The following is a 25132-nucleotide window of genomic DNA, read 5'->3' as shown; positions in this document are numbered from 1 at the left end:
CAGCTTGAGTGTTGTAGGTCTGAAAGAGTACTTGAGAAAAGCTTAAAGAGGGAAAGGGCCAATGGGCATCGAAGGAAGGTCAGATTTGAGAGTAGGGTGAAGGGAAGACATTCCCAGAGTAGAGGAGAGTGGACTCCCTGGAGGGGACTTTCAAAGTGGGACACAGAGCTTGGCCAAGGGAGGTGAAGCAATGAAATTCAGCACAGTTGTCCTCACATGCTGTCTAGGAGAACCTGACAAACAGAAACACCAAATCCCAGGCCCTGGGTTTGGAAAGAATGGGTTAGGAGCTTGTGAAGGGAAAGAACAGAGGCCTAGAGTCAGCAAGGCTGACTTCTAATCCATCTCTCCTCAGCCAGCAAGACCCATAAGATGTCAAACCATCTTTAAATGCCTAAAACAAAATGCATAATTAATACCTGCTTCTTTACCCTGGCGATGCTTCTGTGGCTGAATTCATCACACTGTTGACAATTTTGTGATTGTTGTTTGTTTGGATGTTTATTGTCCTTGTTCAACTTATCAAGTTAAGTTTATCAAGTTAAGGCTCTGCATCTCATGCATCTTTGTACCTTCGGCATCTGTAGGGTACCTGCCCCCAGTTAGGTGCCTGGCTGCTCTTTAAAATCCCATAAGGAGCACTTAAAAATGTACTCTCAAAGATTCTGACTTAATTCATCTGGAGTGTTTAAATGTCTACTGACTCCTTGAATTTCCTGGAAGAAATTTTCCAGAAGGAAACCGAGGCTGTCCACCCAGATGTGGTCATTTAAAGCGCAGAGAGAAATCCAGGTCCTGCAAGCCAGGGACTTGCCTGTTACAGGAGCATCCACTGCCCATTTTGGTAGAACATTACCTGCTGGACACAGTTGGTAGGCCTGGCATAACTTGGCCTTGAACCAGTGTTGTTCTTCTGTGGCTCCAGGCCATGCTTGCTGGGGAAGGGGGCACTGACTCCACCCCAAGCAAGGGTCCCAACCCCACCTCTCTCCTATCTGTGTCTATGAGCATTTTGCTCTAAAGCACTCAGGCGCTATTTGTCTCTCTCAGGAACTCTGGTCTCTATGGTTTCCCTCCATCCCTCTGCAGCTCTCTTATACATCCATAGCGGGTCTTCAGCCGGCTTTACAGTGTAAAGGTAAGAGAATCGTCTATGTGATTCCCACGGCTTTCTGTAGAGTCCTTGGAAGGAGGAATGCCAGAAAACCCACCCTGTCTTCTTTCCTATTCTCACCCACTCTACATATTAGCTCCTCCCTGGAACTCCCTAGAACTTTCTCCAACTGCCTCCCCAACGACCAACCGTTGCCTCCTCTGCTGGCAACTCCAGGAGCCTTCCCTATACTCTCCGTCGCTCAACACTGCCAGACTCTGATTGGGCCTTAAGGGCCCAGACTCTGGGGCATCCTGGAGGGAACTTTCTCCCCACCTTCTCCAGCCCTGAAACCTGCCAAGATTTCTCATCTCCCCGCAGCCTCCTCCCCACAGCTCCCACACTGCTCTGGGTAAGTGGCCAGACTCTTCTCCTTGGCATGGAGTATGAGATGTGAAGCCAGGACTTTCCATAAGGACCGGCCAAAGAGACAGAGAAACCTCAGGAATGAGAACTGTGGTCTGGAGGCCTTAAGGAAATTCATGTTTAGGGTGGTATCTTCGATTTCTTCACTCTAGTATGATTTGAGGCTTGTTATTCGTGGCTTTTCTATGCTTATTTCTGAGCATCAAACATTTCTTTAACTTTCCCAGAAATGGCTCTTGGGTACATATATCACTCCTGGAGTTCTGTGCTAGAATTGGCATTACTAATGGGATTAGCATTACTGATTTAGTTCAGACAGGCCTTACCAAGGAAGGAAGTAACAGACTTGGAAAGTTTCCTTTCTATGTGGGGTCCTGATTTCCCTTTCCAGAGAAAGAAGGATCTCAGGCTGATCCTGAGAACTAGAACTCAAGGTGAAAGGTTATAGTCTTCTTGGGTTTTTTCTGAGCATGTGTCTTGAGCATATGGCTTTTTCAATTCTTCCACTTATACAGCTAGCTACTTTTGAATGTCTTAATTTCCCCAAGAGTCTCACCCTAGTCTCTGCTTAGGACTTTTAGATTGTCTTTTATGGGTGTGAAGTAAAGTGAAAGTTGCTCATTCATGTCCGACTCTTTGCGACCTCGTGGACTATACAGTCCATGGAATTCTCCAGGCCAGAATACTGGAGTGGGTAGCTGATCCCTTCTCCAGGGGATCTTCCCAACCCAGGGATTGAACCCAGGTTGCAGGTGGATTCTTTACCAGCTGAACCACCTGGGAAGCCCTTTATGGGTGTTTACCCATAATTTAATTTGGCCCACCAGGCTCCTCTGTCCTTGGAATTCTCCAGGCAAGAATACTGGAGTGGGTTGCTATTTCCTCCCACAGGGGATCTTCCTGACCCAGGGATCGAACATGTCTCCTTCATTGGCTGGAGGATTCTTTACCACTGAGGCACCTGGGAAGTCCCACAGAAGAACACATACAGTATAATCCCACCTATATGAAATGTCCAGAAAAGCACACCTATGAAGAGAGAAAGATAAGTAGTTCCCAGGTTCTGAGAGAGGAAGGAATAAGGAGTCACTGCTAATGGATTCTCTAGGCTTCTTTGGGGGGTGATGAACATATTCTGCACATCCTTTAGTGATTTTTATACTAAAATCCCCACTGAACTGCACGTGTTAAAAGAGTAAATTTTATGGTATGTGAATATATTTCAATGTTTTTAAAAATGAAGTAGGAAAGAAATCACTGAGGGAGAATTTGGTCACTGCAGTACAGAAACTCCAGAAGGCAGAGGTGGAAAAGTTGAGGAGGGAGGGGAAACATAAGAGTCTGTGTCTGGGTGGAGAAAAAGCAGGTGACACTTGAGCAGTGATAGGGGTGTCAGGCACAGGAGGCCTGGAGGAAGGAGAGGAGGGTAAAGCATTCCAGGAGCACTGGTTCAGTAGATCTGGGTATCTAGAGAAACCAGGATATCTCAGGAAGCCAACGGTGTGGCCTGATTGATGGTGCTGGGAGGTGGTCTTAAGCCCACGTGCCTGAAGGAAGAGAAGGAAGCTTCAGGGGTGACCACTGAGGGGGCTGGAGTTCAAAAAGGCAAGTCTTGTGAATTCCCCCAAGGAAAGGATCAGATTCAAAAACACCAGGAACCACTGCATTCTGTCAGATCTCTCTGTACAAAAACAAGCCAGAGAAAGTTAGATAAATAAGCAATGGGGAGCCAGGGCCTAACGCCAGCCTGAGAGGTTACTTTCCCACTGATATTTATAGAGAGTTAAGAGCTATTGAGTGAACACAAGGACCATCAGAAGCAGAAGTGGCAAGTTTGTCAGGCATTCAAACTAGAAAGTATGTAGCATGTAGACCCACCAAGGGCTGCCTTGGAAAACGAGACACAGACTAGGCATTGCCTCTGAGACCCTGGTGGGCTGTGGAGTGGGGAGACTATAAGCAAATTACTAAGTATAAATAGCTACAAAATAATTTTACTAACATATAAGGACAGTAAGGAAAGGAGTAAATTGCTCTGATTCTGTATAACAGCAGTCTAATGGAGTCTGGGAATCAGAGGAAGTCTCTTTGAGGAAATGACACTTCCGGGTCCCCCAAGGGGGAATGGGAAGTGGCAGCGGAGTACTGGAAGGCCCTGGGGCAGGAAGGAGTTTGAAGGACAGACTGAGAGTAGAAAGAGGTGGCTAGAGAGGCAGGAAGAGCCAGATCTTTCAGGGCATTGTGGGATACCTGGAAGATTCCAGGCTTTATTCTAAGAACAAAGGGACTAGAGAGGAACAAGTCAGGGCACCGCAGAGCCGAAAGAGGTGTCAGGAGAGTGAATGGTTAAGGAGCATGGCGTCCAGAATCAGAAAGCGAGGGTTCAAATCTCAGGTCGGCCACCTACTACCCATGTCACCCAGGTGCAGGTTCTCTGGCTAAATCTCTCTGTGCCTCACTCTCCCCCTCTGTACAATGGGATCATAATAGTACCTACCTCATGTGGATTATGGGGCTTCCCAGATGGTGCTAGTGGTAAAGAACCCCCCTGCCAATATAGGAGATATCCTTGGGTCCAGAAGATCCCCTGAAGAAGAGCATGGCAACCCACTCCAGTAATTCTTGCCTGGAGAATCCCATGGATAGTCCAGGCAAGGTGGGCTACAGTCCATGGGGTCTCAAAGAGTCAGACACGACTGAAGCGACTTAGCACAGCACACATGAGGATCACAGTACGGAATAAAATACATATCATCATGAGGACTCAGTGCTAAAAGCCTGGTGCTCACTGAATAAGGAGGAATTGCTGACTCGAGTAGTCTCCCCAGGAGCAGTCCTGCCCCGTGGACTCACTCCCACCTCCAGACAGCCATTCATCCTTACTGGAGTTAAATGCTGCTGACACCCAGGAGAGTTCTGGCTTCTCTAGTGACTGTCACTCTGAAGACTGGAGCCTCTTGGTCTTGGGTGATCATTCTGGCACTACCATCTTCTGGCTTGGGCTGTTCTGTGAGCTCCATGAGAGCAGGGACCACTCTTAGACTATGCCCCACAGGCACAGGGCTCAGCACATAGGAGGTGCTCACACCTGCTGGTGAGATGGATTGAGAATGAATGGATGAAGGGATGGATGGGTCTATGGAAGAATATTTACACTATACGTTAATTATTGAGCATTCCCTACGTGCCAGACTCCTTACTGAGCGCCTTATATAATTCATTTCATTTTATTCTCACAACCATCTTATGGGGAAGCTACTCAGAGACACTCTCCAGTAGGGGAGGCCTTGGGAAGGATCTGTGGGGGAGCCTGAGTCATACTTCAGAGAGCCCGATCACTGAGAAATGTGTTTAGTTTGTAGCCCCAAAGAAGGGCTTTTTGCTGGAAGTTGGATCCTGGAAGTAGGAGTTCAACCAGAAAGCCAGCTCAGCTAAAAATGATTTCTTCAAAGATCTAGCTGCGTAGATGGTAGAGCCATGATCTCACCTTCCTTAGCCAGGCACAGGGAATAAGAGATCATACTTGTTTTTGAAAAGAGGTACTGCATCCTAGATGGCGCTAGTGGTAAAGAATCCGCCTCAAATGCAGGAGACAAGAGGCACAGGTTCGATCCCTAGGTTGGGAAGATCCTCTGGAGGAGGGCATGGCAACCCACTCTAGTATTCTTGCTGGGAGAATCCCATAGACAGAGGAGCCTGATGGGCTACAGTCCATGGGGTCACAGAGAGTCAGACACGACTGAAGCGACTGAGCACACAAACACACACATCCTAGAGAGGCGTGGGGCCCCCCAGTCATGTGGTTTAGCTCAGAGCAGAGCCCAGGAATCCTTGGTCCCCCACACCCCTCCCAAGGTGTGAGAACTGCCTTTGATCTTTCCCCTGCCCTGGCTCTGGTTCCAATCAGAGCCCCATACACTCCAGCCTGCCGGCCTGTTCCCCAAAGGAATGAATGCAGATTGCCCTGGGGTCCCAGCTGAGTTGTTCAGTGCAGCTCAACCCCAAGGCCCCCCTTCCTCCCAGTACAGCACTGTGCATGCCACCCCCATCTTGGGCAGCTCTGCTGGCCGTCTTCTCCAGGGACTATTATTTTGGGAGAGTGCTGAGTTCAGCACCACCACAAGGTATAGCTGGACGCGCCCCGGTGTCCTCAGCTGGCCCTTTGGAGCTGTCCTTCAGGCCAGGCAGCCCCACCCACTGCAGCAGCGGCCCTTCCTACACAAGGTCACCGCGTTCAACCATGACCCCCACCCCACAGCCCTGAGGCCATCTAGACAGGCGGCAGAGGAGCTGCGGGCAGGAGAAGCAGAGCTGTGCAAGGGGCACCACCCAGCCTCACTCCTGCTCCAAAAAAACCCAGCAAAGTCAGGCTCTCAGGAGCACCCCCAGAACCCAAAACCTGGGGCCACCAGCCTCCAAAAGGTTTGCGTTAAAGCCAGAGGGGCAGGCTGGCCCTCAGCCAACTGACTGCACATGGGGAAACTCAGGATAGGAGGTGTGTCCGGGACGAGGTGGGCCGTGTGAGAGGCTTATATGAGCCTTCCTGCTCTGCAGTCTGCTCGTGCCCCGGGCAGCAGCAGGAACAAGTGACAGCACTGCCCTGCATAGACGGAGGAGGGGCCTAGGCCACGATTGTAAATTGAATCCAGCTGGGAGGAGGCCCAGGGCCGCCCAAGGGACTTGTGTCTGGGTGGTGGATTAGCTGCCGGAGCCCAGGCTGTGCCTGCCCTTCTCCCTGCCAAGCAGAGGGCTCTCTCCCTACCAGGTGGGCCCCCTGGGGCAGGGGCTGCGGGTGGGAAGGGCACCCCCTGCAGAGAGCCCGGCAGCTCTGAAGACTCCTTCCTTTCCAGGTGCCCATGGGCTGGACCATGAGGCTGGTCACAGCAGCCCTGCTCCTGGGCCTCGCGGTGGCGGTCACTGGAGAGGAGGAGGACACGGACTTGTGTGTGTACGAGGCCCTGCCTGACAACGACGCTGTCCTCTGCAAGTAAGGCTGGGTGCAGAGGGAGGGGGGTCTCCACGAGTCCGGGGCCACTGGCTCCCGTGGCAGTGTCTGCGGACAGGAGACTCAGACAGATCGGGGAGAGGACTGTGAGACAGGCCTGTGCCATCAGTCCATAGGGCGGTCCTCTCAACACCAGGACTGAGATCGGGGAGAGGACTGTGAGACAGGCCTGTGCCATCAGTCCAGAGGGCGGTCCTCTCAACACCAGGACTGAGATCGGGGAGAGGACTGTGAGACAGGCCTGTGCCATCAGTCCAGAGGGCGGTCCTCTCAACACCAGGACTGAGATCGAGGAGAGGACTGTGAGACAGGCCTGTGCCATCAGTCCAGAGGGCGGTCCTCTCAACACCAGGACTGAGATCGGGGAGAGGACTGTGAGACAGGCCTGTGCCATCAGTCCAGAGGGCGGTCCTCTCAACACCAGGAGGGTACCCGGATCTGGCCACCTCCCCTGGGGCCTCCAAACCTGAGGGGCTGGCCTCACCCTCCCTGCTGGGACCCCAAGAGAGACCATCCCTCCCCTACAGCCTGGAAGGCTCCCTTCCCCCCAACAAAGTGGCACTTTCAAGAAAAGTGGCATTTGACAGAGGCTGTGTAACCAGACCCTCCCTGTGTGAGAGGTGGTTGTTTGCTTTTCTCAAACAAAGCCCCGGAAGGGTCAGGACAGGCCGGAGTGGGGCCATTGGACATTGTCCAGAGAAAAGGCTGGGCGTCAGAGGCTGGCTCTGTCCCTTCCAAGGGCACAAGCTTCTCCCACTCTGTGTCGGAGTCCAGCTCACTCCTCACCCGTCGTGGGTCAGAAGAACCGGTCTTCATCACCCTGGACACATGGGCCATCCCGAGGGCTGCCCAGGCCACATTGCCCCCAACACCCTCTGCCAACCTGGTGGCCGAGGACGCTGGCGTCACACTGAGGCCATTGGAAGTAAGAGAGGGAACAAGGACTTCTTACTCTGTCTCCTTGAGTACATTCGAATTCTTACAAACATTAACATTACTTTTAGGGAGATAAATATGTTTTTTCCTAAAAAGTTAGGCAGCTGAATTCCGCCCCCTCCCCCTCCCCCAAAATGGCACAGATTTTGTTCCTATCAGTACAGTTGTAACTCTGGTGAGACAGTGCTGGGTGAAATTTTGTGTGAGGGAAGGCGGGTGGGGCTGCTGCTCCTATGTGTGCAAGGTGCTCTGTGGAGCAGGACCTTCCCGGGGGCGGGCAGGCCTTTCCCTTTGGTGGGCTGGTCAAGCCCCCCAAGCTGGGGAGGACAGCGGGGCCAAGGCCATGATCACAGCCCCATGCGGAGAACCTCTGTGCTTCCCGTGTTCACCGTGGGACACGTGGATCCCATGTATTCGGTCACCATGTACGGAGGGAACCCACCAGCACCCAGATGCCCTGAGCTCAGCCCTGCAGGCATCCACAGGCTGGTCTCCTGGCGGCCTGGGGACCACGGCACATGCAGGAGCTCCAGTCACCTGGTACGTGACGGGTGTTCTGCCAGTGATTTAGAGTCCTTGACCTATTTCATTGTTACCATGACCCCACCAAGTACGTGTTATCATCCCATTTTGCAGATAGGAATCCCCAGAGATTAAATAACCTGCCCATGGTTCTGATATACCTGACCAGGGGCAGAGCTATGATGCAAACCCCTGCCCCCACCGCCCCACGTCTGACTACACTCCTACTCTTTCCCCACTCACCTTCAACTGCTGACCCTCGTCCAGGGCCCAGAGCATCTCAAGTAAAGGGAATCTGTCTTACAGCAGTCCAAGGGGCTGCTATAACACAGGGCCACAGACTGGGTGGCTTATAAAAAACAAAAAATTATTTCTTACCATCCTAGAGGTGCTTCCCTGGTAGCTCAGATGGTAAAGAATCTGCCTGCAAAACAGAAGACCCAGGTTTGACCCCTTGGTTGGGAAGATCCCCTGGAGAAGGGGATGGCAACCCACTCCAGTATTCTTGCCTGGGAAATCCCATGGACAGAAGAGCCTGGCGGGCTACAGTCCATGGGGTCTCAAAGAGTCAAACACAACTGAGCAACTAACACACACATTCTGGAGGTTGAGAAGTCCAAGGTCAATGTGCCAGCAGATTGTTTGTCTGATGAGATCCCACTTCCTGACTCATAGGTGGCTGGATCCTTGATGGGTCCTTGCAGACTGGAAGGGGTGAGAAAGCTCTCTGGTAAGTCTTTTCTATTCTATTCGTGAGAACCTCACCCTCATGACCTAAGCACCTCCCAGTGGCCCCACTTCCAAATTTTGTTACCTTCAGGGCTAGGATTTCAACCTATCAATTTTCAGTTCATTGCAAGGAATCATTCTCAGGACTTCTTAGAAGATGCTAGCAGATCCCCAGTTTGAGAACTTAATGGACTTCCAGCATTAAGCCTGCATGCTAGGACACGAGTTTTTGACTGCAGATCATCATTGCAAGAGGGAAGCTTTGACTTTATGACTGCTTAAGATTTTTTTTGGTAAAAGATTCAGGGGATCTTCCTGACCCAGAGATTGAACCTGTCTCCAGCATTGCAAGCAGATTCCTTACCATCTGAGCCACCAGGGAAGTTCATTAAAAGATCATCACCGAATGAGAACACAAAAGAACATATCAGACTCCGAAGTTGAGATCAGGACCTCCTGTTCTGTGCCCCCATCCCCAAGGATCCTGCTCAGTTCAGGCTCTTGACCTTGCTGAGAGACTCCCCTAGAGAAGCGCCTCCTCTCCCCGGTATTGTTAGAATCTAACAGGGAATTCTTGAAGTTAGCACTCAGGACCTAAAAATATTAATCTATAAGAGAGGAATTTCTTGTGCTGTGACAAGCAATGGAGAAATATTGTTAAGAGAAAAGTTCTTCTCAAATAATACCTTACCTATGCTTGAGGGGCTTCCCTGGTGGCTCAGGTGGTAAAGAATCTGCCTTCAAGGTGGGAGACCCAGGTTGAGAAGATCCCCTAGAGAAGGGAATGGCAACCCACTCCAGTATTCTTGCCTGGAGAATCCCATGGACAGAGGAGTCTGGCGGGCTACAGTCCATGGGGTCACAAAGAGTCAGACATGACTGAGTGACTTTCACTTCACTCTTGAGGAAGACAGACTAGACCAGCAAAACCACTGAGAGTCAGAACTCTAGGTTCAGTCACAGACATGAAAGAACCAAAGTCATCCAGTGGGTGAATCCACTCAGCCCCTCTCTCCTTGCTGCCTCGGCCCCAGTGGCCCCAGTGGACTCTCACAGGGACACGACCTGCTTCCCAAAGTCCCCTCTTCTGTACTGAAAGCCTCCCACATCATATAGGGCACCCTTGTGTCAAGGCTTGTGACTTGTCACAGTCACCCTTGTGACTGCCCTTCTTTAACTGCACCCCCATTCTTCCTAGTTTTGCCCCAGGCACTGCATCGAACAAGTCTAGCCTCTCTGTCCCTGGAGGGTCCTTCCGATGTTTGGAGACAGATGTCACGACCCTGTCCCCTGCCTTCACCTGCAGTTCTTTTTCCTCTGAGCCTCCACCTCTCATCCTTCAATTCCTCCTTGGGGGTCTTGTTCTGGGCTCCTGCCCTAAGGAAGAATTGGTTGGAGATAGACCCACATATCCACACTGAGAACCACACAGCAGAGGGTGGGGTGTCCCCTGAGTCCCCAGGCGCCTCTATGAAGGCAGCCTTCCCTCCATGGACCTTTGTGTCTCCCTTGCTTTGGGGGCAGCTGGGATTCTGAGCTTTTTTCATCCCCAGGGAGCTGTTTTCCTCTGATCTGATTCTTATGATGCTGAGTGACTTCCGTGAACATCCAGTCAAGGGAAGTGCAGACAAGCCTGTGCACTCCTTCTCTGTTGCTTACAGAAGAGTTCCCCAAACCTCACTGGGGCACACATTTACTGCCTCAGTTTCTCTGGGCATGACCCAGCTGGGCACCTCTGCCCAGGTTCTTGGGAGGCTGTGGTCCAGCTCTCGGCCCATGGTGATAGTCTCATCTGAAGAATGAGACTTGGAGGAAACACGTGGGCTTCAGACCCTGGGCTGACAGTGCCCTGTGGGTACGACAAGGGCCTGGCTGGATGGGCCTAACTCTTGGTCCCCTGGCACCCTCTGGGGCTTTGCTTGCATGCTCAGTCGTGTCCAGCTCTTTGTGATCCCATGGACTGTAGCACGCCAGCCAACCCTGTCCATGGGATTTTCCAGGCAAGAATACTGAAGTGGATTGCTGTTTACTCCTCCTGGGGATTTTCCTGATCCAAGGATGGAACCTATGTCTCCTGTGTCTCATGCATTGCAGGCATATTCTTTATTGCTTGAGCCATCTAGGAAGCCCCTCAGGGGCTTTAGGCCTGATCTGAGAGGCAGCAGAGAGCAGTGGCTTGAAGCAAGATTTTAGTTCCCTCCCCAGGAATTGAACCTGCAGCAGCAGCAGCAGCCTGGATAAAAACCAGGAATCCTAGCTGCTAGTCCACCAGGGGCTAGAGGCGAGAAGCGAAATTCCCCTGGCCCTTGCTCCCCTCCACTGAAAAATGCAATTCTCAAGGAGGCAAAAACTGTAAAACCGAGTATGAAGTTTATTATTAGAGACACAGCACAACTGGGAGAGCACACAGATAAACAGTTTGTTAAGACAGAAGCAAGGCAGAGATGCACCCCGGACAGAAAGGGTGTGGGCGTCTCCCCTAGTGAGGAACGCAGTAGAGAGGAGGTTAAGTCATTTATATAGGGCAGTTCTTCTGGGTCTTTGTTTATCTTTGGCCAATTATCTGATTTCTTTTTCTACAATTGACCTGCCCTAGGACCCTCCCTAATATTTATGCACAACTGTTTTCTGAGATGGATTCCAGCCCAGAGGCCTATGGGGGAGCCTCAGCATCACCTGCTATGGGGTGTTTCTGCCTTCTTTTTGACCCTCAAGGAGGCTTCCTGCCCATGTACTGCATCTCCCTTGTTGCATGGAGGGGACATTGGTGACCGCTTGATCTTTTACTCAAACAGGGTTTAACCCTTCTCTGTCCCGCCATAGCTGTTATCTTAAAGTAGCCACAAGAAACAAAGCCTGGCTATTTGCCCTGTTTCTGTTATTATTTCTATTTCAAAGTACAAACAGGAGGATGATTGTAAATACCTAACCTGGAGCCTACTTACTTCCTGTCTCAGGAAATGCAAACAGGAGGCTAGTTGTTAAGTGTCCCTCCTGAAACCCATCAATCTCCTGCCTCAGGCCCACTCACAAATGTCAGTTTGATGATTTTGCTTAACTATAAGAAGATCAAACCAATCGATCCTAAAGGGAATCAACCCTGAATATTCATTGGAAGGACTGATCCTAAAGCTGAAGCTCCAATACTTTGGCCACCTGATGGGAAGAGCCAACTCACTGGAAAAGACCCTGATGCTGGGAAAGACTGAAGGCAAAAGGAGAAGTGGGTGGCAGAGGATGAGATGGTTAGATGGCATCACAGACTCCATGGATATGAAATTGAGCAAATCCCAGGAGATAGTGAAGGACCGGGAAGCCTGGCACGCTGCAGTCCATGGAGTCACAAAGAGTTGGACACGACTTAGCAGCCAGACAACAAGAACATTTAAACATTGGCAGCAATTCTACTGGGATAGAAAAAGGAGACACTTGTGTTGCCTCTGGTCCTCAGTTTCCTTCCTCCCCACCCTTTCCCTCCGCTTCCAGTTCTGGGCTGTGGTCTGAGTCCCCATCTTTCTGCCAGAAGAGGGTCCCCTCTCTCAGCCTTAGATCTCGATAGCTGCTGTGGCAGGGGGTAAAGGCAGAAACAAGCCAAAAAGTCCTTAAAATGCTGCCATGAGGAGAGATGAAAACCCATACTCTACAACTTCTTCAAAAGTTATTAAAACTATACCACCTGAGGACTTCCCAGATGGTCCAGTGGTTAAGAATCCACTTGCCAATGCAGGGGACACGGGTTCTATCCTTGGGAACATCCCACATACTGCGGAGCAACTAAGCCCATGAGCTGCAACCACTGAGCCTGTGCTCTAGAGCCCAGGAGCTGAACTACTGAACCCGAGTGCTTCAGCTACTGAAGTGCACACACCTGAGAGCCCATGCTCCACAGCAAGAGAAGCCCGTGCTCCACATGCAATTAGAAACCTGAGTACCGCAGCCAAGAGGAGCCCCTGATCACTGCAACTAGAGAAAAACCCACATGAAGCAACGAAAGGCCGAGCACAGCCAAAAATAAAGTAAATAATAACACTAATAAGGAAAGCACAAGGAATGGCATATCGAGAGCCTAGGGTAGGGTCACCCACAGAAGGGAGTTATGCAGCTACTGCTGGGATTTGCAGGCATGGAGAGGGTCTTGATTGTTTAAAGAAGTTTGTCCCCATGAAGAAACCTGTGATAACTTGCTACACCTTTTTTTGTGTAATAAGAACATTCCAAAAAAGCAACATAAAAATATCATTCTTCTATACCCAGCCCTACTTTAAAGACACTGATTAGGTTTGCCTATGGATTTTTTTTTTTTTTTTTTGAGAAGTAAACACTGACAGTAATGAATACTTTCCGACCATTGATAACATGCCAGGCCCTGTTGTAAACATCAATCACTACTTTACCCTTCTCACCAACCCTACAAATAGGTATTATTAGTATTCCCACTGTACAGGTGGAGAAACTGAGTCACAAGAAATCAAGTAACTCAAGCTCCACGGGTCAGACTGAAGCCTTATGCACCCCCAGCGCCCCAAAAACCCCAACACGAAACAACCACCTCCCTCTCTCCACAGGGGCCTTAAGGTTTTCTACCCAGAGTTGGGTAACATCGGCTGCATGATCGTTCCTGAATGCAACAATTACAGACAGAAGATCACTACCTGGCCCGAACCAATCGTGAAGTTCCCTCAGGCCCTGGACGTGAGTGAGCTGCCCTGGCTGGAGTGGGAGGGTCGCTCTGAGATCTGGGTTCCCTCTGAGTCTGTTCCTCTGGCTGAGAGGAAACCACGTGCAGAGCCAGCTGAGCCAGGACTGGTGGCACCAGATGGCTTGTTGCCGTGAGTGTGTGCCTCCGTTAGAGTGGCCCACCGCCTTGGAGGAGGCTGGGGTGGGTAGCAGGGGCTGCAGGCCGCAAGCTTTGGCATCGTTCAGGGGGTGCTCCACCCGGGGACTGGCCAGGGGATGCAGAGGGTGGCAAGGAAAATGAGAAGGGAGGGATCTATGGGGAGCTCTTTCTCAAGGTGCAGAGTGGCAGGGTTTTTGGAGTGATCTAGATGGGGAGGACTCGATTCATATGGAGCAGTGCTTCTCACGTGGGCTGAACAAGTGGAGGTCAGAGCCCTTGACTCTTGGGGCATCTCAGTATGAGACCCGCTCAGAAGTTGGCCCCGACTTGCCCGAAATAAAAAAGAGAAACATTCTAGGAACTGGATAGAACTATTCCTTTTTCTGGAAAATGATCGGTACCATCTTGTTCTGGAAGCTTCTCTCCGTCTGGGAATGTGGTAAGCCTGGGGAAGAGCGATGGGAGGGGGATATAGAGCTGCAGTTGTCAGGATAGCTGCTCCAGTGGCTTAGTCGCCTTTTCTTTCGTCTTTGACTCCAGGCTGAGCTCCCAGAGTATCAGGGGGCGGAAGGTAATCCTTGCTTTATCTGCAGGTTGTAGTAGAAGGTGCCAATGTCAACCTAGGCACAAGGACTGTGATGTGTTCGGGACTCGAATGGGTGGAGACGGAAGGGTCATGGCCAGGATGTGACCACAGGCACACCTCTGCTAACCTTCTGATCCCCCTGCGATCGTGGCAGGGAGGGAGCACAGAGGGCTCCCCACCTCTGTTGGCCCAGCCTGGGGGCTGTCAGCACAAGGATAACAAGATGACAGGTTCTCGAGTCGGGGGCTGTGAAGACTACTCAGGAGATTTTTCTTTTCTTTCTATTCTTTTAGCCATGGCTTGTGGCTTGTGGGATCTTAGTTCCCCGATTTAGGGATTGAACCCAGGGCCCTGGCAGTGAGACCACAGAGTCCTGACCACTGGACCGCCAGAGAATTCCTGAGAGTTTTTCTTTCTTTAACTGACTTGCACTATCAGGGAACAAATACATGGTGATCTGTCTCATAATTGATGAGGCTGAGAACATGAAGCTTTGACAGGCTATTGTGTCTGCAGCGTTGACAAACATCCTTTCCTCTGGGGGGCTAAGCAAGCTAGTCATGAGAGACTTTCTCGGTGTCCTCTTCCTCAGCCCTCCCAAGCCTGCCACACATGCACACGTGTGTGCACACACACACACACATGCTCATGTCAGCCCTCCCCACCAGAAACCCTCCGCCTGGGTCATAACATCAATAGGTGGGAGAAGTGGAGGAAACATAAGCCTCTGTGACTGTAACTCAGGGCGGGAGCCTGTTCCTCCAAGGAAAGGTATAATGCTTACTCCGTGAGACAGGACTCTTGACTTTACCCTTAATTCACTTGTCCTTAAGGAGTGAGGAGTTTGGACCAAATACTTTCAGAGCCCAATGACTGTTCAAAGAGGGAATCTAAGCCAAGAGCTCCATTCCCAGTGATATTGCTCCATTCCATGCGACATTGTCACATATGTCCACTAGATGGCAGTGTAGACTTTCCTGAGTCCCTGGTGCCCTTGGCCGCAACAAGTTTGAAGCCAGTTTGGGAAGCCTTTGCATTTGACTTGGACTAGGCTGCAGTCCATGGGGTCACTAAGAGTTGGACACAACTGAGCGACTTCACTTTCCCTTTTCACTTTCATGCATTGGAGAGGGAAATGGCAACCCACTCCAGTATTCTTGCCTGGAGATTCCCAGGGACAGAGGAGCCTGGTGGGCTGCCGTCTATGGGGTCGAACAGAGTCGGACATGACTGAAGCGACTTAGCAGCAGCAGCAGCAATTGGGACTGATGGTCCTTGGGCATGAACACAGAATGCAAAGAAAATATCACCCCCTCCAGATCCTGCAATCTCCCACCCTGCCTCAGCCCAGAGTGGGGCAGCGGAGAAAACCTGGAGATTTACAAAGGATGCAGAGCTGTGGATAAGAAATCCAAGGAAAGCAGAGATTTCACAAAGGACAGTCTGGCCAAAGTGGTGGAAAGAAATAAAGGAAAAGTAGAATTCTACTGCTATAGAACTATGAAGTTTACAGAAATCTGTCTGTTGAGAAAGCAGGTTCAGCTAGAGTGTCAAAAGCTACCATTTATTGGGTGGTACCCACTTCATATTGAATACTGTTCATGCATTGTTTCATTTAATGTGCTCATCAAGTTAAGTATTTATTTAGTCAAGATTGTCGGTGGCAAGAGACAAAAATCAACTCAAACTGGCTTGTGACAAGAGAAAAGAAGGAAGGCATTACTGGTTCACAAACTGAAAACTCCAGGGATAACTTCAGGCATGGCTGGATCCAGGTGCTCAATCAACGTCACCAGGAAGCTGTCTGTCCCTTTTCTCTACTTGTTTTTTCTGTGCTGGTTTTGTGTGTAAACACTCTTTCCTGTAATGACAAAGATGACTCTATCAGCTTCAGAGTTATGTTTTACTAGTTTATTAACCCACTGGATATAGATTGACCCCATCCAACCGTTAAAAGTCCCCAGATTTGTCCTGCTTGTATCCCGTGTTCATCCCTGACCCAAACAGTGATGCTGGGCAGCCCCATTTACTCTACAAGGGCTGAGAGCAGAAGAGGATGGTACCCTCCAAAGGAGCATCAAGGGGCAGGTTTTCAGACAGCAGATAGGATATTGAACAGGAAACATGAGAGAAAAAGTGCAGAGTCCCTTTAAAGTGGGGGCAGGGAAGCCCGAGACCTTAGTGACAGTGAAGAGGACTAAGGCATTGCCTCTGGGTCTGATGGAAAAGGGCAAGAGGCTGGTGACTGACTACGTGGAGATGTTGCCTTTCAAAGGTGATCAAAGCAGCTTACAGGGGACACGCCCAGGAAGCCCACCCACGAAGCAAGCCCTGAAGCCCCGGAAGGAGCCGTGTAGTGGGCGGGAGACTAGGCTCTCTGCCCAGTAGAGGTCTTCCTGCTGGCTTAGGCCCCTTCCCCAGACTTGGACCGCACTCCGGTACTCCCCGCCCCTACCAAAATGCTTCCTCCTCTGAGAAGCTTTCCCTGACTGCCTTCCTCTGAGTAACGCTTCCCTCCCCCCAGTCTTTGTTGGGTCTCTTCTTTCTCCGAGCAGTTTTCACATCCCCTACCCTCCAAACCCAGCGTTTGCTTCCCTCTGTCTTGTCCTGTGGTTGCCTGTGCATATCTCCTGTAGCGTCAACTGATTTATGAGCTCTCGGAGAGCAAGACCATGTGTTGTATTTCTTTGAACTACCCACAGCCCCTACCAGCATCACAGACCCCACGCTGGCTGACTGGGTGGCCAGGTGGCCAGATGAATGAAGGAAGGAAGGAATGCATGAATGGCAGGTGGATGGACACACCTCTTGGAGCATCAGCTCTGAGGCGCGTGAGCCCCATGGTTTGTGCTTCAAGCTGCCGGGTGTCCTGGGGCCTCGGCAGAACCCCAGGACAGCATTAGTCTCTCCCCTGCCAGGATAGGTGGGGGGCTGGGGGTGGGGAGGAGGAAGCAGAGAGAGAAGAGGAAATAGGGTGGGCCCCCTAGAAGGCAGAGTAGTGCAGGAAAATACGGCTGGTCCCCCTGCCAACAGCCGCAGAGAGCCAAGAGAGGCGATGAAACAAGAAACTTCCTCCCCTGGTGCTGTGACAAACGTTAAGAGGCAAACATCTTAAAACGCGTGCCCTTCTCGAGCCAGTGAAGACTGAAAGGCCCCCGAGAAGCTTCTTGACTGTGGCTCATTCTTCACCTTGAATTTAAACAGCTGGAATCCTTTTGAAGGGAAGAAATTGCCGTTAAGTGGGGAGTGTGCATTGCATTAGAGGGAAGGAACACAGACCACAGCCATCCTTCCTGTGGGCCCTCGGCTTTCCAATCTGTTCTCCTCCCCAGCAAGCCAGTGACCCTGAGTGTCCCCCCCGCCCCCCGCCCCGGGCTGAGCAGGCGTGTCCCCGCGTCACACGGCACCTACAGCATCTGTGCGGTTGCCTTTTGGGGACCACCTCCTTGCCCACATCGGCCCAAGGCAGAGACGCAAGTTTCAGCACGAATCTTATAGAGGTCTGGAAATCTGGAGACATGCACGTGTGGGAGAGTCGGAGACCATTCTCGATGAAAGAGACCTCAGAGCTCCCCAGCCCACTGCCTATCATTCTTCTTCCTTTTCTAACTTTTTACGATATACAGAAATACAGCCGATCAACAATGTTGTGATAGTTTCAGGTGGACAGCAAAGGGACTCAGCCACACGTACATGTATATCCATTCTCCCCACAAACTCCCCTCTCATCCAGGCTGCCACGTAACACTGAGCAGAGTTCATGTGCTTTTACAGAAGGTCCTTGTTAGTTATCCATTTAAAATATAGCCATGTGTACAGGCAACCATAAGTTCATTCTCTAAGTCTGTGAGTCTCTTTCTGTTTTCTAAGTTCATTTGTACCAATTCTTTTTAGATTCAACATATAAGGGATGTTGATTCTAAACATATAAGGGATTACATATTTCTGTGTTTCTAATCCCAACATATAAGGGATAACATATTTCTCCTTCTCTATCAGACTTACTTCACTCAGTGTGACAATCTCTAGGTCCATCCATGTTGTTGTAAATGGCACTATTTCATTCTCTCTAATGGCTAATATTCCATTGCATAAACGTCCCACACCTTCTTTACCCACTTACCTGTCGATGGACATTTAGGTTGCTCCCATGTCTTGACTATTGTAAACAGTGCTATGATGAACACTGGGGTGCGTGTATCTTTTCAGATCATGTGTTTCTCTGGATATATCCCCAGGAGCTCCCATCCTTTTTATACGCAGAGCAGAAAAATGGGAGCTGCTGCCATCATGAAATGATTAGGACACAGGGCTCCAACACCCGGGAGCAGCCCCTGATGGATTAGCAGATCCACCCAGCTCATTTTTGAAGAGATGCTGAGAGGGAATGTGCCCACATGCAGGGGGCAGCCAAGCGCAGTTGCTCCAGGGACAGCAGTTCCCAGTCTAAGGTGGAGAGATGGACAGATGCATGGAGCGCAGGGACACCGTGTCAGTGCTTCAGGAGAGGGACCTCAGGCACCATGAGGGCCAGGGAGGGCAGCCAAGCTGAGCCGGGGCCTGGAGATGCTTCCAGGGGGAGGGGACCCTGAGCTGAGCTGTGCTGGTGACAGACAGGAAGCTGGGACAGCCGGGTGAGGGCTGAGGCTCCAGAGGGGGCAGGACCACACTTTGAGGGGGTCACAGATCTGCTTCGTGGGCGCTGGTGTGGAATCTAGTCTTTATCTGGAAGCCAGGCTGAGGAAGTGGAAAGGTCACCATTTGATTTTCAGGCTGGTACAGGTGATCGGATTGACAATTCAGGAAGGTCCCTTGGGTAGGTCACCCAGGTGCCTGTGGGTGGATGGGAGAAACACAAGGCTGGAGGCAGGGTGAGCCTGCTGAAGCAGAGGGTGATGGCGTGGACCGGGGCAGGGGTCTGAAGGTATAAAGGCAGTCAAGTCCACTGGGCTTGGTGACAGCAGAGGAATGGGTATCGCCAAGAAGGAGACAGCCGGGACAGCTGTCGGGTTTCTGTGACAGGCAGGTGGGTGGCTGAGGGTTAAGCTGGGCATGTTATTTATCCCCCAAAACAAGACATTTTGGAGAGTGTTAATAATAATTGGGAGGAAGGGCATTATCGGGCACTGTCCCTAACAGCGGTGCTGTCACCAAACCAGGGACACAGGAGAAGGCTTGGATCCACAGGGACCATGGGCAGTGAGTGGCAGCAGCCTCACTAAGGCCCCTGTGTGCACCCAGTGAGCGTATCAGTCTAATACTGGGAAGAGAAGGCAGGGCTGGAGGCCTAGCTTTGGGTCCTTGGCATCTGGGGGCGCAGGGTGGAGTGTTCCAGGAGGCTGGGCTCCTCAGGGGACTGGGGAGGATACGGAGTGGCCAGCAGCAGCCAGCGGCAGAGGTCAGGTCAGACTGGCGAGAGAGAGGTTGCTGAAGGGCCAGGCTAGGGAAGAGCTGTCAGATTTGTCAAATTCCCTGGCGCTGCTCTCCAGCAAGCAGGAGAGGAGTTTCAGGGCAGTGGGCCTAGGGAGAAGGTCAAGTCAGGACACAGTACAGAGTCTACTGGAGGGGGTTCACCCACGTGATGCTTCACACCTGTGATGCTTTAGGGAAGAATTAATTAATGAGGTGCAACTGCAACCCAGTGCCAGGCACATGACAGAAGAGTAATAAATGGTATACCTTGTCATACAATAAAAGACTGCTTTGTAGTCTGAAGGGTAAAGGGCACAGAAGGAGGGTTGGGCTCCTGGAGGCTCTGAGAGGAGCTGGTGAGGTGGTAACAGAGAAGGGGGCTGATAGGTGGAGACAGGTCTGGGAAGGCAGGTGGGCAGACCACCAGGCACCCAGGTAAGGATGCTTGTATGGAAGAGAGTCACGTGTCATTTTATCCTTTGTCCTTGGCTGAAGGCTGCTAAAATCACCCCACTCTTTCCCACCCCAGCTCAGGGCCACCCAGCCATCTTTTTGGGGGGTGCCTCTGGCCACAACAGGGCCAGGTGAAAAGAATGATGTTCATGGCCGTCTCTAACCTTTGTAGTCAGAGTCTGAGGTCATAGAGAAACTTCCTATGCAGGATTTCACATGATCCTCCTAGCAACGCTGGGAGCTAGGCCAAGTAGGGATTATCCCCACAACTGCAGGATGAGAAACATTTCCCAAGGTCAAGGTTAAGCTCGCCCAAGCTGGGGAGTGGAGGCATCAGCCCTGGATGGCAGGTGTCCCACCTCTCAGTTCACTGCTCTATCACCTTCAAGATGTTGCTTCTCAAATGCACCCCCGAGTCCCAGAGAAGAGTCCTGGATGTCCATGCGGGACTCAGGGTGTCATGCACGCATCCGTTTCCCGGAGCAGATCCTGCCCCGCTGCAGGACACTGTCCCGGGAGCCAGTTGTTGTTGTTCAGTCACTCAGTCGGGTCTGACTCTTTGCAACCCCATGGACTGCAGCATGCCAGGCTTCCCTGTCCTTTGCCATCTCCTGGAGTTGGCTCAAACTCATGTGCATTGAGTCGGTGATGCCATCCAACCATCTCATCCTCTGTCGTTCCCTTCTCCTCCTGCCTTCAATCTTTCCCAGCATCGGGGTCTTATACATTCCTGCCCACGAGGGGCATCTTGTAGCTATGCGAATGTAAGTTGCAGTCATTGTTAAGAGGATGACCTCAGGAGGAGCCCTTCCATGGCTGATGTTTTGCTCCTGGGTGCCTTCGTTAGGGAGCTTCTTGGCCTTGACCTTCATTTCCAGTCCTCTTTATCCCCCACCATCTTTTCCAGCGTCATACTCTCTGCTCCAGGGTTTACAGAAGCCCTGGTCAGACCTTTCTATAAACCTGCCCATCCCCAGTCCACAGGGCTGTTCCTGGGAGCACCGGCAGAGAGGGTGTTTGTTCAGTGACTGAGCCTCTGATGTCTGCTGAGAGCTCCCGGTCAAGTGCTGGGGAAACAGGCTCCAGATGTTTTTCAGATCAAATAATGTTCCTTTGAAAACACTGTGTGGGCTGCTTCACTGAGGGGGCAGATGGGGCCTGAAGGGCCAGTTCAGTGGGTTTGCATCCGGGTTTAAAGAATAAAGGTCACTCAGCCAGTGTGTGTTGGGGTCCAGGGTGGGGTGGGGGTGGGGGGGTCGCCGCACCCTTGGGATCTGTTCTCAGTGGTCTGCTGGGAGTGTGGGCAGAAGTCTCTTGTATTTTAAAATCGCTGCACAGCCTTGATTGGAGCCATTTAGAGGGACAAACACGTGAACTTTGAACGCCCCGCAGTGACTTTTGTAGGCTCTTGCTGGAGAGGGGGAGGTGGCTTTACAGAGGAGTTCGGAGAAAGACTGGGAGGAATTTAAAATGAGGCAATAATGTCCTTTATTGTTTGTTAACACTTGCGGACTGAGGGGTGAGGGGAGAGGGGAGGAGGTGGGGAGGGCATCTGCTAGGAAGGGGCACCCACTACAGTCTGAGCCCTCCCCAGGCCAAAGGCCTGAGAAGAATGGGAGCTGGGATGGCTGCTGGGGGTTGGGGCCTGGCAATGTCAAGTGACTTATAGCAAAGGGACGGGTTGAGGGGACGGGGGCATGCAGAAATGTGAAGAAATCAGGGACGGTTTGCTCCCCACCTGCAAGTCTGCTCCGACAATCCAAGGCAGGGTCAGGACAATCCATGGGGCATTTTAATTCCCAGGTCTGAGATCTGCCGGTGACGTTGGGCACGCGGAGACTCTAGATGTCCCCGTAGGGGCGGGCAAGGCCCAGAGGGCCGGGAAGGAGCAGGGCCTGCCCGGCTGGTAGGCGTGGCTCTCCAGGCCCTGCGGGTTGGAAGGCGGAGCTGGCCTCTTCGCTCTCCCGAGGCTGCAATTCCAAGAGCCGACACCAGAGGGAGATAGACGACCGTCATCCCGCCCCATCAAGGTGAGCGGGCTGAGTGGCCAGGGTCTCAGGCACAGGGAGGCAACGGCCAGGGCCTTGGGATGGTGGAGGCTTAACCTGGTAATGGAGAAACAGAGGGTCCCTGATTTGGGTCGAGTGTGCAAGCCTCCGCACTCCTTGCTCACCTCTCCTGGGCCAGGTGGCTGTGGGGGTGCCCTCCTATTCAAATACAAATATGCCTGGAGTGAAATTTCTGACACTGGGCACCACTAACTTGAAATGCCCTAGGGGCCAGGCTGGTAGACTGGTGGGTGAAATAACCGGTTGGAAGGCGAGGAGAAGGGCAAAGACAGGCCCTCACATCCCAACTGGTAGTAAAAAGTTATTTTAAATTGTGCTTATGGTCCTCTGTTCATCCCATTTTGCTTGCCTGCAGACTTGACCTGCAGAGTCAGGATGGTCTGGCGGGACTGAGAGCTGCCAGCTGTGAGAGTTGGTTTTTCCGTTCACAGAGCACTTGGAGCCCTGGGGTTGGTCTGAGAAGCTTGCAGGTCCCTGGCCTTGCAGAGACCTCCTCTCACACCCTAATCTGTTGCCCATAGCACTATGACCTTGGGCAGGTTGCTTCTCGCTGAGATTCCTTTCCCTCACCTTAAAATGGGTATAAGATCCACTTCTGGTGGATGAGCAGCCAGTTATCTGTCCCGGTCTTTTCCTGGTCCATCAGTAGCATTTGGTCCAGTTGGTCACCTCTTCCTCGTAGATGCATGTTTTCCACCTGGCTTCAGGCACCCACACTCCCACCCATTTCTAGTTCTTCACTTCTTCATCCTCTCTGCAGGGTGCTCCTCCTCCCACCAGCCTCTCCTTGCGGGAGACCCCAGGCCTCAGTGTCGTGTCTGTAAATGTCACCTGTATGCTCTCCTACTCACATGGCCACGGGGGTGTCTGATGGACCCTCACAGCCAACATATGCAATGCCAGTGCTCCGTCCCCACCCTCCCCCAACGCGCACCGTCTGCCATCATCCCCGTCTCGGCACAGAGCTGCCCCAGCCCCAAGTTGTGCCAGCTGGACATCCTGGCATCTTCAATAACTGCCCCGTCTCTCCCACCACACATCCATCCCACCAGGAAACGCTCTTGGCTTTGCTTGCAGAATCTGTCCAGTCACTGACCACTTCTCTCGCCTCCGCTGTTAACACCCTGGCCAGGGCCACACCCTCTCTGCCCGAATTATTGCAACAGCCTCCTCCCTGGTCTCCAGGCTACCACAACTACCCTGAACAGCCAGCCTGTCCTCAACAGAGCGGCAAGAATGAGCTTTTACATCTCCTGGTCAGATCAGCTCACTCCTCTGCTCAGAATCCTTCCATTTCTCCTCAGGTCACCAGAAAGTAAGAGCCAAAATGCTCACACTGGCTTATAGGAGCCCCTGTGACCTGGCCCACTGTCACCCCTCTGACCTCAGTCCTGCTATTTTCGCCTGGCTCGCTGGCTCCAGGCCGCCTCGCGTCTCGTCTGCTTCTGGACCACAGCAGCCACGCTCCAGGGCCCCTGCCCGGTGCTTCCCTCTGCCTGTGTCTCTTCTCCCCCATCACAACGTCACATCCTCACCTGCTTCTGACTCTGCTTAAATGCCATCACCTCCAGGAAGCCTTCCCAGCCCCTCAGCCTGGCACCCTGAGCCCCTCATCCCTCTCTACTTCTTCCTGTCATGTTTATCACCTTCTAACCTACACATCATTTCTTCAGTTACTGTGTTTATGTTTTGTTTGCCTGTCCCTGCCCCGACCCCACAGCTAGAATATAAGCTCCATGAGGGCAAGAATGTTTGGTTTATTCGCTGATGCATCCCAAGCACTAGCAGTGTCTGCCGCATTGCTGCTGCTGTTCAGTTGCCGAGTCGTGTCCAACTCTGCAACCCCATGGACTCTGGCGTGCCGGGCCTCCGTGTCTTTCACTGTCTCCCGGGGTTTACTCAAGTTTATGTCCATTGAATCAGTGATGCTGTCCAACCGTCTTATCATCTGCTTCCTTCTTCTCCTTCTCTGCTACATTGTAGACACAATAGATATTTTCTGAATGAAGATTATTGAATGATGGTTGCGAGAGATCACATATATAAAGCCTGTCAGTGCCGACACAGGAAGCATTCCAAAAATGATGATGGTGATGGTGGTGGTGATGGTGGTGGTAGTGGTGACGGTGGTTATAATAATCTTCTCCAACACCTAGGTGCCTAGTGCATCCTGCAACACGACAGTGGAGGCAATATCTAGAAGACATGGCATACAAGGCAGAGGGTTGTAGGGGAGGTTTAAGGGTTAAGAAGAGATAGCAGAAGAGAGCTAGAGATGGAAGGGAAATGTTTTATACCTCATTGGAAAGGAATAGAGCTCCATGACTGGACACAGTGCTATGCAGAGAATAGACACTAGGAAACCTTTGGAAGGGTTTCCCAGGTGGCTCTAGTGGTAAAGAATGCACTTGCAATGCAGGAGGCACAGGAGACGCAGGTTCAATCCCTGGGTCGGGAAGATCCTCTGGAGGAGGACCTGGTAACCCACTGCAGTATTCCTGCCTGGAGAATGCCATGGGCAGAGGAGTCTGGTGGCAGACTACAGTCCATGGGGTCGCAAAGACTCAGACATGACTGAAGTGCCTGAGCACACACACAAACCTATGGAATGGATGAGTAAATCCTTTGCCTTGTCATCACGTGCAGAGATCACTTTAGAAACTGGGCAAGCAGCCTTGGCAAAAACTTTGGGGAGGGGCGGGGAGGCTGAACTGAAATAGGGACAGTGGAAGGAAGGCAGTAGTCTCCTGAGGCTGGACAGAGATGGGTAGTCTGCCACAGCATCTTCTCGGATGGCATCCCTCTGCTCAGGATCACAGCGTCCCACCCGGTAGGTATTCATTGACTCCTGGGGCCCTACGGGTGATTGCTGAAAGAGAAGAGCCATATCTCTGGGAAGCTGGTTTCAGGTGCCCTCTCTCCGTTAAAACCCCACACCCCCACCCAGTACCTCTTCTTCACGAAAACCTGGTATTTGGTGAAATGCAAGACCCTGATGCTGGGAGAGATTGAAGGCAGGAGGAGAAGTGGTTGACAGAAGAAGAGATGGTTGGATAGCATCACT

At 51.7% G+C, this 25132-nt stretch overlaps 1 protein-coding gene across 6 annotated transcripts in view; it reads left to right on the top strand.

The window, feature by feature from the left end:
• Positions 1 to 1293: 1293 nt before the first annotated feature.
• Positions 1294 to 25132, top strand: part of PEBP4 (phosphatidylethanolamine binding protein 4) — a 225908-nt gene continuing 202069 nt past the window's right edge. The window contains exons 1-3 of one of the 6 annotated variants that reach the window (XM_061427003.1): positions 1294 to 1505; positions 6370 to 6506; positions 13277 to 13403. In XM_061427003.1, coding sequence (XP_061282987.1) covers positions 6376 to 6506; positions 13277 to 13403 — 258 coding nt within the window. In that variant the 5' untranslated portion in view covers positions 1294 to 1505; positions 6370 to 6375. Of the gene's footprint in view, positions 1506 to 5775; positions 5942 to 6065; positions 6285 to 6369; positions 6507 to 13276; positions 13404 to 25132 lie in introns of those variants that run through there. The other 5 variants (XM_061427007.1, XM_061427004.1, XM_061427006.1 and 2 more) reach the window with 5 other exon arrangements.

This window comes from Bos javanicus, chromosome 8 (genome assembly GCF_032452875.1).
Source record: "Bos javanicus breed banteng chromosome 8, ARS-OSU_banteng_1.0, whole genome shotgun sequence".
NCBI classification, from domain to species: domain Eukaryota; kingdom Metazoa; phylum Chordata; class Mammalia; order Artiodactyla; family Bovidae; genus Bos; species Bos javanicus.
Note: the sequence above shows the minus strand (reverse complement) of the source record. Positions and strands in the feature narration are given on the sequence as shown.